At 39.2% G+C, this 15,692-nt stretch overlaps 1 protein-coding gene across 7 annotated transcripts in view; it reads right to left on the reverse strand.

The window, feature by feature from the left end:
• LOC105468137 (SATB homeobox 2) overlaps positions 1-15,692 on the reverse strand; it is a 198,739-nt gene that overhangs the window by 24,218 nt on the left and 158,829 nt on the right. For all 7 annotated transcript variants that reach the window (XM_071073141.1, XM_011718171.3, XM_071073140.1 and 4 more), the window contains one exon: positions 12,380-12,577. In XM_071073141.1, coding sequence (XP_070929242.1) covers positions 12,380-12,577 — 198 coding nt within the window. The remainder of the gene's footprint in view (positions 1-12,379; positions 12,578-15,692) is intronic.

Consider the following 15,692-nt stretch of genomic DNA (forward strand, 5'->3'; position numbering starts at 1 on the left):
AGAAAACAAAATGGTCGATGGAAATTCACAATGAAATGCCTCATCCAAGGTCACACACTCAGCCCTAGGACTATACTTCATGTCACTTACAGTACCCTTTCCTTTACCATGTCATCTTTTCTCCTATGGAGTCAAAGGTTCATTGAAACTAGAGATAGAGAGTAATATTTATTCTTTTTAAGATGCTCTGGTCTCCGAAACAACACACAGAAATCCTGAGTGTGGGGGCAATAATCATACAGAAAAATTTTAAGTATTTGGAAACTTTTTAACCTTAAAGCCATACTATACTTAGCCTTAAGTAAATCCCAGTCATCTATTTTAAATGCACTTCAAAGTTTATAAACAGAAAACTTTAATTTCAAAAGAAGCATTTGTGTTTGTTTCTACTATTATACAAGCAAGATACAATTTTTTAAAATTAAAATCAAATGGTTATATTCATTGCCCTGTGGCTTTCATTTATAAAGCCATGACTGGTTATGTATTTGCTGTGAACTACACTTCAAATAATTTATTGCCATCAATAGTTAAAAGAGTAAAATTTGCAAATGTTTTATTCTTTTGTATTCGTTTGGTTTGAGTAAATTAGAGCTGATCCTACGTTCCCTCTACAGTGACACTAGTGTATGTAAGTCCACTCTTGTTTGTTTACCTGCATACATGGGAGAGAAAGAGGTAGAATTCCAGGTGGTCATGCCCGGAAGAGTCATACATGTGAAAATAGGCCATTATTATTCTCAGCACAGAGGTCCCACTGAAGAGAGTCCTGAGGTCACAGGAAGTTCTGCATCTTCACTCTACTTGTCACTTCATATCCTAATTCATCTTCTGGTAGCCTGAATTCATCTTCCTGGTAGCCTCTAAGGAACTCAACACCAGAGAATATTTATTTTCCCTTGTTTGAATCCATCAAGGCCAGCACAGAGCTGCTAATGTGGGAGACGCCTATTTAATACTGCACCAAAGAGTCTCAAACATCATCACTACATGGCTCTTTCACAGCTTTGTGAATGCTAATGGGTAGCAAGGACAGCAGAAGTCTCAGAGATGATGCAGAGGCTGAAGTAGCCTTTTTGCTTTTTAAGCTTAAAAACATTAAAAAAAAAAAAAAAGCACTAACCAACTTTTGTCATACCCAATGGCATTTTATTATGCTCTACAGAAGGATTTCATTCGGAGCTGAGAAGAAAAGTTCTCACTTAACTTTTAAGTAAGTTACAATGACTTTTAAAAGAGTTTAAAATGTAGGAAGGCCATATGAAACCGGACAGCTGAGTCTCTAAATCTGTCTTAAAACAATTGTACTATATGCAAACAATAGAGGCGAGGCATGCTCCTGTATCTTGCTGAATATGAAATTCTATGCTGACACCATCCTTGATTCAATTCTGGGCTCTTCTGAGTAAGAATTATTCCCTTTATCCTTAAGATTACTACTAATAATGCTCAGAACCTACTAACACTTCTCAGGTGCCTTCTATGCAATCACCATCTCATATAAACTTCAAATAACCCTATCAATTTGGGATTATTCTCACAAATTAGTATCAGAAATTTTAAGCAGCCTCTACAACATCAGAGCTCCAATTCCAGTGATGGTCCTAGAATTCAAACCCAGGTCTGAAGGTCCAGTGGCCTTTCCTCTCTATCCAAAAACCTCGCCATGCTTCCAGCAGAGATAATATTTCAGTCCACTTGAATAAGCTCTTTGACAACTTATACTACTTAAGTATTTTTTAAAAAAGAAAAAATGGAGGTTAAAATAAATTATACTTCCATTTGGATGTTTTACTTTGTACGGAAATATTTTTTAAGTCAGACAGTCCAAAATGCTTTAACCATGACTGTATTAGTATGTTTTTGCCGATCGAGTTTGTTGAGTCCAGATCCCCAGCATGTAGCCTCGTATTCTCAGAAAGGCAACTGAGACTGAGCTTCTTAAGCTACCCTCATCCCCTATTTCAACTGTTAATTACCTCCTAGATTTACGACCTTGTGTGAGTGATTGGGCCCAAATCAAAGTATGTGAAACAAGTACACTGACCAAACAGAGTGAAATAATGAGAACTTCATCGACCCAGGTGGGGAAGCCCTTCTCTGCAGATGTTCTTTTCCGTTTTTCTGCAATGATGATGAATACCTTTGAAATCAACAATTATCAATGACAAATACTCTGGTAGAAAATTGAAATAGAAAATGTGAAGAAGGCTCCCATCTTCCTAGAACAGCATGTGACTTTCTGCCATAACAGCTCATTGTTAAGAGGGACTAGTTCACACACCTAACTTTCCAAGGACCACAGCTTTATTAAAGGCACACCATATGAGCCAGGTGGCTTGGTTCATGTACTAACAATGAATTAGCCCATACCTCAGTGCCAAGTAAATAAGGTGGCTAACTTGGAGAAGTCATTCTGGCTGGACAGAATAAATATGAGCAGGACAAAAAAAGAGAAGTGTCTGTGTGGTGAGGGAGAAATAAGGGTTGGAGTGGACATATTTATTATCTATCTGTTTTCCATCCAAACTGTTTTTAAAAATGCCAACTTGATCATTAATCAACAGATGCCATTCTTTGTAGAGCTACGTAAATCACTTTGGACTCTACAGAATAGACTCAGAAGGTCTGTTTGGTTTGATACCTTCAAATAGCCACACTTTGTTCTTTTAAAGTAATCTCATCACTGAGAGGCTTAACATGTTTCAGAGATACTGCCTGTCTATTCTAGAAACAGCTAGAAAAACAGAAGCAGAAAGATGTCACCCAGGGTCAGGATCAGAGGGAGAAACAGAACCTATGAATTCCACTAATTTACAGTATGAATTCTAGAATAATGCAAGGTAGCCAGAGGGAAAATGGAGGTCTATTTAAAAATACATTCTGAATAAAAGAGAAAACTGCTCAATGTACATGTGAAATTTTGTTTTTTTTTTCACTATTAGGTATGTGGTACCTGGAATAATACTTGGCATATTCAAGAAACTCCACAAATATTTGTTGAATGAGTAAGTAAAAATGTGAGAATAAAAATGGCCCATTTTCTCAATCAGGTCTATAACTTGAAGCCTAAGAACAGGCTTATCAATGAAATTTAATCATTTTTTTCCCAAAGCCAGACGTTGCTAGCTAGCTATACAAGTATAAAGGAATGTGGTTTGCCCTCTCACAGATGAAATGTGACAAGGCACTTAACTAGAACTATGACACATCAATATTTACAAGTGCCTCAATTTTAGTTTAGATTTATTGTTGTTGTTTTTTTGTGGGTGGGAAGGGAAAGAAGGATGCATTTTAATGCACTTTCTATCTTAGTCTCTATCTATTTTCTTGTTGCTCCATGCTACTCAATTTAATCAGTTTGCCCTTTCACAAAATGTACTAGCCACTGCCTTCTTTTAGGTTTAAAGAGTGTTTCATATATTTTTTTAAAGTAAGTAAAAGGAGGCAGGGAAGGAGGGAGGGAGGCAGAGAGGGAGGGAGAAGGAAGGAAGGGGAAGGGGAAGGGGATAAATAGCAACATTGAGTTGACCAATAGGACAACAGCAAAACCAGCACCTAACAAATTCTAAAGCAATATTAAAAAAGAAAGCCAATGAAGCTTTATGTTCAAAAGCATTCTGTTTAGTTTTATTTTCCTACCAAAATGTGAAAAAAAAAAAAAAAAAGTCAAGGCACTAAAGGTTTAATATTATACCTGGTTTCATTTACGATCACCAGAAGGAAAAAAATATGAGAACATGTCTAAGGAGCACCTTGCTATCCCAAAACTTTTAAAAACTTTAAAAATCTCAATATCCTATTAAAATAGAAAGACAATATATATTAGTAATTTTAGTGGTTTCTGAGCACTGGGCTTGTATTCATGAGGACTTTTTGTACCGATATAAATGACACAACTGACTGTGATTCTTCCCTTTACCTATAGGGAAGCATTGGACAAAGTGTCTTCTACTCAATTTTAGGATCTAAAAACCAAGAGGGTAAGGTGCAGGAATTGTATTGCCTTTCAAAAATGCAGAATATAAAAACTAGACTATTATTTAAAAAATAGACTATTATTTAAAGAAACATAGCAATTATGGAAGAAAAAGCTACTCAAGAAACCCGAGTTCTCTATGTTCCCAGAAGGCAGGAAAAGACTGAAGGAAGTGGAACCCAGCTGTTTGACATTTCACTTCCAACCAGCAACTAACTCTGAATGTTGAATTTGGAAGGCGGTGTGTTATGGAGGTCCAGTCACTCATAGGAGGAGTTCTACTTTGCAAAAATAATAGAACTACTCCATGATGAATGAAAAGCTAACTCCAGTAATTAAAATGATAAGCCTAGTAAAATGTTGAACTGACTTTAAAAAAAACATAAGCAGAACCAGAAGAGACTACTATAAAAATTTATGTTTAATATTTATCAGCTTCTACAGGACACTCACTAAACATATGTGACTACATGATAAATGTTAGAAGAGCTGCAATAGAATAAAAAGGTAGAATACTCTGGACACACATGGAACTGAAAATCACCTTTAGGCATTGGTTTCCTACTACTTGCATGCCCACAGCACTAACTTTAAACATTAAACAAGAAGTCATATGAATCTCCCTTGATAATGAAAGGTTTGTTCTAGACTTGATAATCATACCTGTATTCTTTTACCCTGGTAACTGCAGGGTCCTAGAACCCACGTTCCACTAAAAGGCCCTAACTTTCCAGCCCAAAGACAGCTCATTCACAGGTTACCTATAAGTGCTCTATGGCCAGGTGGCTTTCTACTTGCTATTCTTCTTAAGGTCATTCTAATATTTTGCCCAACAAAGCTCTCTCTTTAAAATGCAATGCCTTCCAAATTAGGCATTCAGATGACTGATTGGAAATTGAATGCCAAGAAAGTCAACTTTCAGGAGGATAAGATTAACCGGTCAATTTTCCTCTTAGATGAACTTAAAGTAGTAAATATGGAGTATGCAAGAGAAAGTGAGTTTGACAAAGACATGGGAAAAAGTCATAAGGTACAGCATGAACCGTGGGCAGGGCAGGGTGTGGAGGAGGCAGAATTATAATGCAGAGACACTATGAGTAGTACGCAGAAGTTACAAGGTAGACAGAGATATACAGAAGATGGTAAATCAGATGATGCTTGGAAGAAAAGCTTGCAGTGGAAAGAAGCTGACACGAGAAAGAGGTAATGCTACGTTCAGGATGGCAAAGGAGAAGGTGAATCCATAAATGGCAGCTGCTGAATTCCCAGTTCCAGGTTCGGAGAAACCTAACTGTACTCAGAGTCCTATACCTGGATTTTCATGAAGTTCTAGCATCCTCAATTTCCTTTAATACATCTCCAATTATTAAGCTGGAATTTGTCTTGTAAAAGAAAATAAGTGAACAACTTTAAGAAACTGTAAATTTCTTTGGCCTACTTTGCCTGCCTACTTTTTAAATTTTACAGTTTCTTAGAGTTTTAAAAAATCTCTAGGTAAAACAAAGCCATAGCTAATATCTAATCTACTGACTGTGAACTTCTTCAGCTTTCTGATTATCACTAAAGGAAACCTGTTCAGTACACTTTGGAAGGTAAACCCAAGATGAAAATGTCTGTCTCTTAGAGTAAAAAGAATTGATAACAAATGACTTCCAAATCTCTTTATATTCCTGAATGACAAATTTTAAATTTTTGACATGTTGAAAAACTAGTAATATAAAAAATCAAGGATGCTCTTCAAGTTGAATAAATACATAGAGGACAACATAATATCAACATGAAAAATGCTAGTGCGGCCTCACTGACAGGCAGGAGCTCCCAACATTTTCCCAAGTGAGGACCTACTTCTACCCAACTGCTACAATATTTCATTACAAATGCAAGTATTCATTTGCATCTCTCCTCAGGACTAGAGTGGGGATTCAAAACTCTGCAGCCACATTCACACAGTAGGCTTTGAATAGGAGCTTGGAATGAATCCAAGGTGAAAGAAAAATTCCAGTAACCTGGTAAGAAAAGTTGCAAACATTCTTAATAGATTAATTAGTTTATTTATTTTCCTGGAAGATGTCCTTCAGGAAGCAAGTTTACAAATCAAGATACCGTCTGTGCAGCTGGAGTAGAAAATCAGGGTCAGATTCCCAGGGCTGAGGGGTAAATCTGAAGTGCCCTTGAACATTAGCGATAAGAGGCATATTCTGAAGCCACCTCAAAAATGCCAAAGCAGCTACGAAAGGTAAAAATTTCAGTCACATCAGTTCTTTGACATCACACCAATGGTTTGTGAGTTTCAGTGCATTAGGTGTCCTGTAAATAAGAAAACTCACAGAACTAGATCTACTCAGTGAATGGTTAAAAATGAAGATCTCATAAACAGCTCTGCATCACAGCAGACAGCTAATAGTGAGTATTCAGGGAATGCTGGCTGTCGCACGTTAGCAGCGCTTTCCAGCACACGATAAAAGTCAGACTCTGAAGGTAGACAGATGTGAATTTAAGTTCTCACTTTGAGTGAGTTACTTTAACTTCTTTAAGCTTCAATTTCTCATCTGTGAAAGTATTAATAGATAAAAACCAACCACCCCTTTGGTTGTTCACAATAACTGAAGAAGATAAGACATGTGAAAATCTCACATTTTGAAAGCCTGGCTCTCAAAAAGGCTACTTACTGCCAGAGAAGAAGGAAAAGGAGGAGGCAGGGGAGGAGGAAGAAGGGAGGAGGAAGAGGAAGGAAGATGAAGGAGAGGCAGCAGCAGTGTCACCATTGTTATTATTACTGAGTTTTTTAATCGAAAAAACTCAGAATCAGCCTCAGAGATACTAATGATTTTTTATCTTTCACTGTCAGGCAATTACTGGTACAAGCCTCATTCTTGGCATTGTAGATCATATAAGTCTTTGTTTTGGGGGGCTGCCCTGTGCATGGTGGGATATTTGGCAGCATCCCTGACCTTTATCCACTAGATGCCAGTAGCACTCCCAAAACTATAAACACCAAAAATGACTCCAGATATTGCCAAAATATCCCATGGAAGCAAAATCTCCCCTGGCTGAGAATTATTGGTCACTATCAATGACAGGGAGTCTGTGGCTTAGAAAATGCTGAAAATAGCCTGAGAAGCAACCCAGACAAGTCAAGGGACAATGCTGGTGTCTGACTGTCACTAACCGGGTCTCACATTCTTATTCAATGTACGGCATGGAATTTTAAAACAAGTACTTGTCAGGAAACCACACAGCAGCAAGCTCAGAATTCCTGAACTTACAAAATAACCCATGGAAACAGTGTGGTGGAAACACAATAAAGCACAAATGACACAGACAGGAACAATTTGGCAAGTGCTCCCTAATCACCCTCGCTCAGTGACCTAGTCATAGCATGAGCAATGTCCTCTCTTCTCCCCTGCATGAGGAGGGAAGTGTGGTCAGAGGAAAGACTGGATGCCAAAATCATCTGTGTTTTCACTCCACTGGCAACCCTGGCTTCAGGCAAGGCTTCACGTCTCTGTTCCAGTTTTTCCAATTGTAAAATGGAGTTGGTAGTAATGAACCTAACCTAACCAGTGTTTTATTCTAAGCTGAGAACATCCATTCAGCACAGGGCCTTGGGTTATAATAACCATTGCGAGAAAAATCGCTACAACCACAGGAATACTTTTGTCTCCAAACTTTCAGAGTGAAAAACAGAATTTATTTCCTCTTTTTCAGGAAATGCTTTGGTTTGGTTTGCCTCACAAGGTCTCTCCTCTGTGCTATCTACATATGGACTAGAAACATTACGTAGATTAGTATTTCTCAACTTGTGTTTCACTACTGTCCCCTCAGAAGGCTTTTGGGGCATTTCTGTCTAATCATGGCCGCTCTTCATGAAATTTTAATACCAGAGAGATATTATCTCTTTACGTACCAAGTTCCTTTGCAGGGTCACAAACCACTGTGAATCTAAGATATTTACACTCCCCAGGAACCAATTCTCACCCCTCTGGGGCAATGCTGGTCCAACTGTGGATTCATGATGTGACAGGATCTAGCTCACGAAGTGTGTTCAGATCCTGAAGAACTAGCTTCCAAAAGCAGGGGCTTAAATCAGGGTTTCTGAAGAGACTGAGAATACTAAAGAGAAAGTTGGATAAACCAGATAATTCAATATGACATCAAAGCTACACAACACCTGGAGAAATCCAACTTCCCAAGGAAGAATCGCCTCATTCTCCCAGGGCTGATGAGTCTCTGGGGCTGACGACGTCCCTCAGTGGCTCAGGCCCAGCGTGATCTCAACTATAACCTTGCTTCATCTCTGAAGAGAAATGCCATCAAACATGAACTTAAGCATGCAAAAAATTGTGTTGGGATTATAAAATTATAATAAATTAATATAAAAAGAAATGGCATGTAATAGCTACCATCAAAGAAATTGGAGCCATGGGGCAAAGGCACTTACTTGTGGCTTTGATGAGGTGGTCAGGTGACCTGACAGGAGACATGCCTCAAGAAATCAAATGACAGCTATATATGCATGTGCACTCAAAGGAGGGGAGACAGGGACCAGGGCAGCAGGACAGAAAGTGTATGCCCTGCAGAAGGACATTGACTCCAGCCACATAAAACTCTGGGCTTGGATCACATCTGACTTTCTAGATTTTATGTGATATCTTCTAATTATTATTATTATTATTATTATTATTTTTGAGACGGAGTCTTGCTGTGTCACCCAGGCTGGAGTGCAGTGGTGCGATCTCAGCTCACTGCAAGCTCTGCCTCCTGGGTTCACACCATTCTCCTGCCTCAGCCTCCCGAGTAACTGGGACTACAGGCGTCCCCCGCCACGCCTGGCTAATTTTTTGTATTTTTAGTAGAGATGTGGTTTCACCATGTTAGCCAGGATGGTCTCAATCTCCTGACCTTGTGATCCGCCCCCCTCGGCCTCCCAAAGTGCTGGGATTACAGGCGTGAGCCACCACGCCCAGCCGGATATCTTCTAATTTTTAAGTGTGGATTTGAGGGACCCATAGAGGGGTAAAAGGTGGGAGGATGGGGAGGGTCCAAAAAATAACTAATGGGTACTAGGCTTAATGCCTAGGTGATGAAATATCTGTGCAGCAGATCCCCATGATACAAGTTTACCTATGTAATGAACCTGTACATGTGCCCCTGAACTTAAAAAACAAGGGCTTACAATTTCTAAACCTTTTGTGGGCTTAACAGAAACACATCAGCAGACAATAAAAAACTGTCCATTTGTTAACTCCATTTGTACACAAACAATAAGAAAAAGTTCCTCTTTTCTGTAAGAAGAGAGGCTGTGACTCTAAGGGACTTCTCAATATCACAGAAAGCACCAAATGGAGGAGGAGCGATGCAAAGTTCCCTCTTTTTATTCCAGTACATCTGTGGGACCCTAATACAACAGATTATTCTGGTGGGTAATTATGCACGGAAATCACTGCTTCATATCTTTACCATTTATGAAAAATTTGGGAATAGTGTACCCTAATTACCTAAAGAAATTTAAATGGCACACTTCCATGACCACAAGTGAAGAGGACTTACGTGTTTTTTAATATGCTGCTATATCAGAAGCTCTTAATAATCACTGATTTCACCCATAGTTAACAATTTAATAATGGCACATTTCCTATCTAATTAGACAAAAATGTAACATCACCAAACTAATATTACCCTACATATGAATTTTTAAGATTTCTAAAACAGGTAAGTAACTGTATCTCACTAAAAATTCAGTTGATATGAAAGCCTCAAGTGAATTCCAACCCCGAGTCCTTGACTTTTGGACAATTACAGACCTTTTTGTAGTAGCTTGGTATGTTTTTAAATACAGCCCTCCCCAAGTCACTGAGGCTGTGCCAACTGTATTCTCTAGTCTCAGGAGTTCTGCTGTCTAGTGTCAGTTATTTTTCTTCACTTTTCATATTATGACTGTAATAAACAATCCACAGCTTTGTATTTTGCTGACAGACATAAATTCAACATTGCAAAGCAGTGTCACTCAGATATAGGCATAATGTTAAAAAAAAGTGATGTGCTGATGAGTTTCACAGTAGTTATGGGCTCAAGGTCAACGGCTGAGGCAAATTCACTTTAGAGAAAATTACCTAATTTGTAAACTCTTTAGCTAAGATCTGAGTGATGGGAATAACCTTTTATAAAATAAGTGCATCTCTCTTAGTGATATCAGAAGTTAATGTTAATAGCCACAAGATGCTTAAAACTGAAAAGAAAAATTACAGATTCATGCTTAGCCATTAAATATTGTCAGCATACTCTAGTTCTGACATACTAATAGAAAAGATAATAAAACTCATAAATCAATTGGCTGTCTGCTTCTGAGATGTACTGTACTCAAACTGGCCAACTGTAAGACAAAATACTATGTTAAATATACTTTTAGCTACCAATAAACAAAGGGCCCAACAAGATGATAATTTATGGACAAAAAACAGACAGGTATGGTATAAGAGCTGTCATCCAGATGAAGGGAGGCCCTCAATTATAACAAACAATGCATTTTATTACTTTTATCTCAAATTTCTCTAAGTTTCCAACTTTATCACCATCTTATGATTAAAATGAGCTGTGATTAATATGTAGAATCAATTGCTTTTTCCTTGCTGCTTTATTTCTACTTAACTTGTACTGAACTAAGATAGGCCCTGAATAAAAATTCCATGCAAAATCAGCGGTTCCCTGAAGCAAGTCCTTGGCCTTGTGTTGGTTCAAGACAGAAATCTAATACAGTTCACATCAAAATCAGAAAAAAAAAAAAAAAAAGCGGTGGGGATGTTGGGGGAGTGATAGATTTTCACACGGCTGAACTGTACCGTTTACATGATCTTTTGTCTGAGGCTATCCATTTCATTAATCTGTCTGCTATCAAAGAGTATGTTATGAAATGATATTGATAGTAAATAAGAGCTTCCCTAAAACTTTTCAAATAAATTTGTTTTCTAAAATAAAAGGTTGGAAAGCCTGTATTGGGCCCCTCTTTAATTATAATTTCAATTGAATCTCGAAGTCTGAAAGCCACTGCTCTGTGTGGCTCAGTACATGGGTTTAATTATCTAAAGGGAGGTGCCCTGGTGGTGGATGAGGCCTTGGTCAGAAAAGGACCAAGAAGGAAAGGGGGACGGTGGGTCCTAAAGGGTGAGGATGTGCTGCATACCCTCATCACCCCCATCCCCATCCCTAACTCTGGGATCACTGTGGATATTGCAAGAGACTGCCTGTACTATTAAGTTTGGGCAATTCACTCTGTGACTTTGTCCCTGGAAACTGACCAGTGATAACACAAAAGCATAGCACAAAATCATTGGCAGAGATGACGATATTTAGATGAAAAGTGACGTAAAGATGTGTTAACTTCTGGCTTCTCTCCCAAGTGTGTGAGGGGGAGTGAGGGGAAAGGAGACAGGAACCTCAGGGTGGGGTGTTTTACTGCATCCCTCACCACTCCTCTCTATTTTTATCAAGAAACCGTGCCTCACTCTCCCTTTGTCTTCTCCTCTTCCATTCTGCACACACATGTGCACACATGCACTCCTGCCTCAACTTTTTCTTACTTCAGGAGATTGAGAGAGAGGCAGAAGGGTCCTCTTTGGTGGCAGCTGAAATTGAGGGTACTGGGCAGCAGGCCCATCTTATAACCTACCACAACAATTTGTGGGCCAAACTCTAGGGGGCCTAATGTTGGAAATCTCAATCAGTATTTCTTCTTGAAAGCAATTAATTTTAGATTATGGAAAGTGTCAGTAGTTAAACTCAATTACTATGGCAAAGCAATATTATTTCTCTCAATGAGAGCAAAACCTAAGCCAACAAAACACACAATCCAAAGGAAGGCAGATTTCTAAATGAGATGTAACCAAGGACAGCAAAATCTCATCTTAAAATTCTAAGAATCTGTCACAATCTGTCTCTCAAGGTTCAGATGAGTTCAATGGTATTCCCTAGGTCATGTGGCTATTTCTTTTCCTCAGTCTAATCAAACATTCTTTGAGGGATTTTGGATGCAAAACTACTTCACAGGTTTTTTATAGAAAATGAACTGATGGAAACCATGTTTTCCGATCAAGAGATTTAATTCTCCGTGAGTGCTCTGGCTTTATAATCCCACAAGTAAAATGCTCTCAGGAAAGCAGCTGTCTTTGGCATTCAACTTCTCAGTCATTTTTCTTTGTGTGTACATACACACACATGCGCGCATGCACACACACAAATATACACACAGTACCCACTGTGACAACAGCATCTTCCGTACTTGGGACCTGGCATGTGACACCCTCTAACAGAAGTTGGTGTGGTGTGTGCTACTTGAACCCTCAGCAGCTACCGCTGGCACAGAGAGCCCTGCTCAGGTGGGATGCGGGGGTTGGGGACACTGACCTGCACTGGCTCAGGTGGAAGCTGGACCACGTGTTGCATGCGTTCGCTGTGGTGATGCCTCGACTCCTCCTCGTAGATCACGTCCCTCTCATGCTGGGGAAGGTTCAGGAAGCGACGGATGGTACAGAGGTTTTCCCAGAGGGTGCGGTTTTCTGGGCTTGGGTTCTCCTTCCAGCGGAGCAGTTCACACAGCCAGCCCTGGAGAGAGAGGAGGTCGCTTGCATTAACCTGCAGAGTGCAGAGGAGCTGAGGGGGCCTTGACTGTGGTCCAGTGCCATCACAGTACATCTTTTTCTGTCAAAATTGTTCCCACCAAGCTGGGGAGATACTGGAACAATCTGACTCTAAAAACCAACCCCTGACCACATAGGTGGTTATACCACTGCCCAAGAATCTTTCCTCTTGTTAGATATCGTATCACTCTGCCTATAGAATATATTCTCAACTGCAGTTTCTCTGTAAAAGATAAGCAAGATTATAGTTATCTGTTCTCAGAAAAAGTATTTTGTGTCAGTCAGCTACAATTTTAAAATTACCCAACTGGGCAGCATTTCATGCTAAGAGTGAAGATAAACAAATGTGCATTACAGGACAGCAAATTCTAAAAAAGAAAAATTGTCTAGGTGTAAACAACACTGAATTCTCTAGGGAGGAAATATTCTTACAATTATCAATAACTCCGCAAAATAGAAGCAATAACCTTGGCTAGAATGAAAAGAAATGCATATTTGCTCAACCTCTGAATATCTCGGGCTCTAGGCCCTCTTAACCATCACCTTCCCGCCACAGCCACACCTGCAGGAAGGTAGGCAGTTGGTCGGGTCACACCTGCAAATGTCTGCTTCCAAACTCTGGCATCCGGATGTTCTCTCTCTTTCAACTGCACAAGAAAGAAAATGTAATGCAAATAATGATGGATTATATGAAAATAATACAGAGGATGCTGTCAACATCGCTCACTGACTCATGTCAAAATATTTTACCCAGTAGCTTTCTAACCCATCATTTCCAAGCTACATCGCTAATTTTCAAAACAAGAACTGTCCCACATCATGTCTCTTGCAAAAGAGTAAAAATTTATCTTAAAAGGTACATAAACATGAATGACTTTGTGAAAAATATTCCCAAACCTCAACAAATTCTATATCATCACTTGTAAGCCAATGAAATTTCCTGACATGCATTATAAAAACCCCATATAATATCATAAGCTGTTGTTTGTCTAACTCTCCACTGTGTCTTCTGCCTTTACCCAAAAAAAGGGCAAGATTTGATTATCTCCGCTGCATCAGCCAAGACAGCAACACCAGCTGTTCTCATTGTGCAGCCTCTTCCTCACGGCCTCCATGTTAATAACCTGATCATTCCATTTTCTCCTTCAACTGCCGGCTGCAGCACCGCGAAGAGACAAAAACCCAGGCCCATCTGCAGCAGCTGTAGGCACTGAACTGTGAAGCCACCGGGGATTTATAAACTAATCTGTAACACAACACTGCCTTGTTTTTACAAGTGAGAGGCCACATTTGCGCAGACCTGATCTTTTCTTGCAATAAACTGGAAGCTTGGGAGAGTTAGAAGGTTAGGAAGAATGAAAACAAGATACCTTATCATTTGCTTGGAAATATTTTTCCAAGTATTTTCACAGATTTCTTTTTCAACTCAATTGAAAGGCAGATAACGTTTGATTTTCAAGGTGCAATGTATATAAAAAATAAAGACAAATTTTTTTATCCCTACCAGAAAATAAATTATATTTTTAAAAATAAACTATATTTTAAAAAATCTCCAAGTGTTTCCTCAAGGGTTTCTTTGCTTAAAGTAAAAATTCTTGAAATGGAAAACAAGTGGAAAAATAAGCTCCTACTTCTCTATCTTTTCACAAATCTGAGTAAGTATCCAACTGAATTCTTTCAAATGTTTCAAACAGGTATGTTTAACATCTCCCAGGGGAGGCAAGAACATGGAGACCAATCATTCAATGGAAAATACAAACAAAAACCTGCATCTGTTAAAAGATGAAGATCTGAGATACCCAGACCTTAAGGAAGACAGCACCTGCTGTTCCGCTTGAGGACTGAACTGCATTGTGGGAAGCTGCAGCTTGAAAGGAGACAGGTGACAGCTGAGTGGTATCTCCACTTATGACACTGGGAATGTCTCGCACAACATTCATTGCTGCATTTGATTTATATGCGCTGTTATAATCTGCACTCATTACAATCACTTAGAACAACACTACAGGCCTCGTTATGGACTGTGTGCTGTCTGCCATCAGTCTTTAAGAAGTGTAGTGCTCAATTTGCCCACTGACATGCAAGGTCTTGACCTTGAAGCTATTAGGGAGCAGATTAGACACAAGTGTGATCATGTGTGCAGACATAAGCAAACCAAATTAATTTCTGGCACAGGGAGGTAGCCAACAAGACCCTGTTCTTAAGGCACCAGAGAACTTCCTCAAATCCCTCATGGAGCTGAGCTAATAGCATGTTTAAGGGAACCCGGTTTTGAAGATGAAGCACATTCATGGTATTTAGAGGGTTATTAATCTAGTTTCCCCACAAAGTGTTTGCTTGGCTGATCAGATTAAGGGATGGAGCCTTCAATAGCGCACCCCCACCACAGCAGGCCCCAAGAAATCTGTGATACTTCACAGCCTTGGACATATTGCACCATGTGTACCCAGCTGCCTCAATAATTAGCTTATGAATGTATCAGCTGGTTCTGTGATTTTTATAATAATAACTAACCTACAGAGCAGAAAGATTGTAAAGAGTCTTATAGTAGCACAAAATCGGAAGGTGATCCTAACTCTACCTTGCTCTTCTCCTAAAGGTCATTATTCCGTAATACCGGCACTCCTGTGATGCCATTTATAGGTATTTATTTTGTATCTGAACTGGCAATGTATTTTTGTGTTAGTTTTCTTCATGGCAGCCATGATTTGCCTTCTCCTTGCTCTGGCTCGCTTGCTCATTCCACGTATTTGTATGCTTATCTTCAGGAAATCTATTCTTCCACCTCACTTCCCATCTCATGCACCATCATTTTATTCATATCATCTTTTCACCAGCCCATTTGGGATGCTTATCTCTGTTTTCTCAATAGGGTCTCTTATTAGCTTGTTTGCTGGCTAATGAATGTGTGAGAAAGTGCCACGCAGTTGCATGAACACACACGTATGTAATTGTGAGTGAACCCATCACAGAAGAGATAAAGGGTCCCCACATTGGGATTTTTTTTTCATTTATATAATTTTTGCATGCCATCCAAGAAAGTTCTGCAGTATCAGGCAAAAAAAAAAGTGTAAATGTCA

The sequence above is a fragment of the Macaca nemestrina genome, chromosome 11 (genome assembly GCF_043159975.1).
Source record: "Macaca nemestrina isolate mMacNem1 chromosome 11, mMacNem.hap1, whole genome shotgun sequence".
Taxonomy (NCBI): domain Eukaryota; kingdom Metazoa; phylum Chordata; class Mammalia; order Primates; family Cercopithecidae; genus Macaca; species Macaca nemestrina.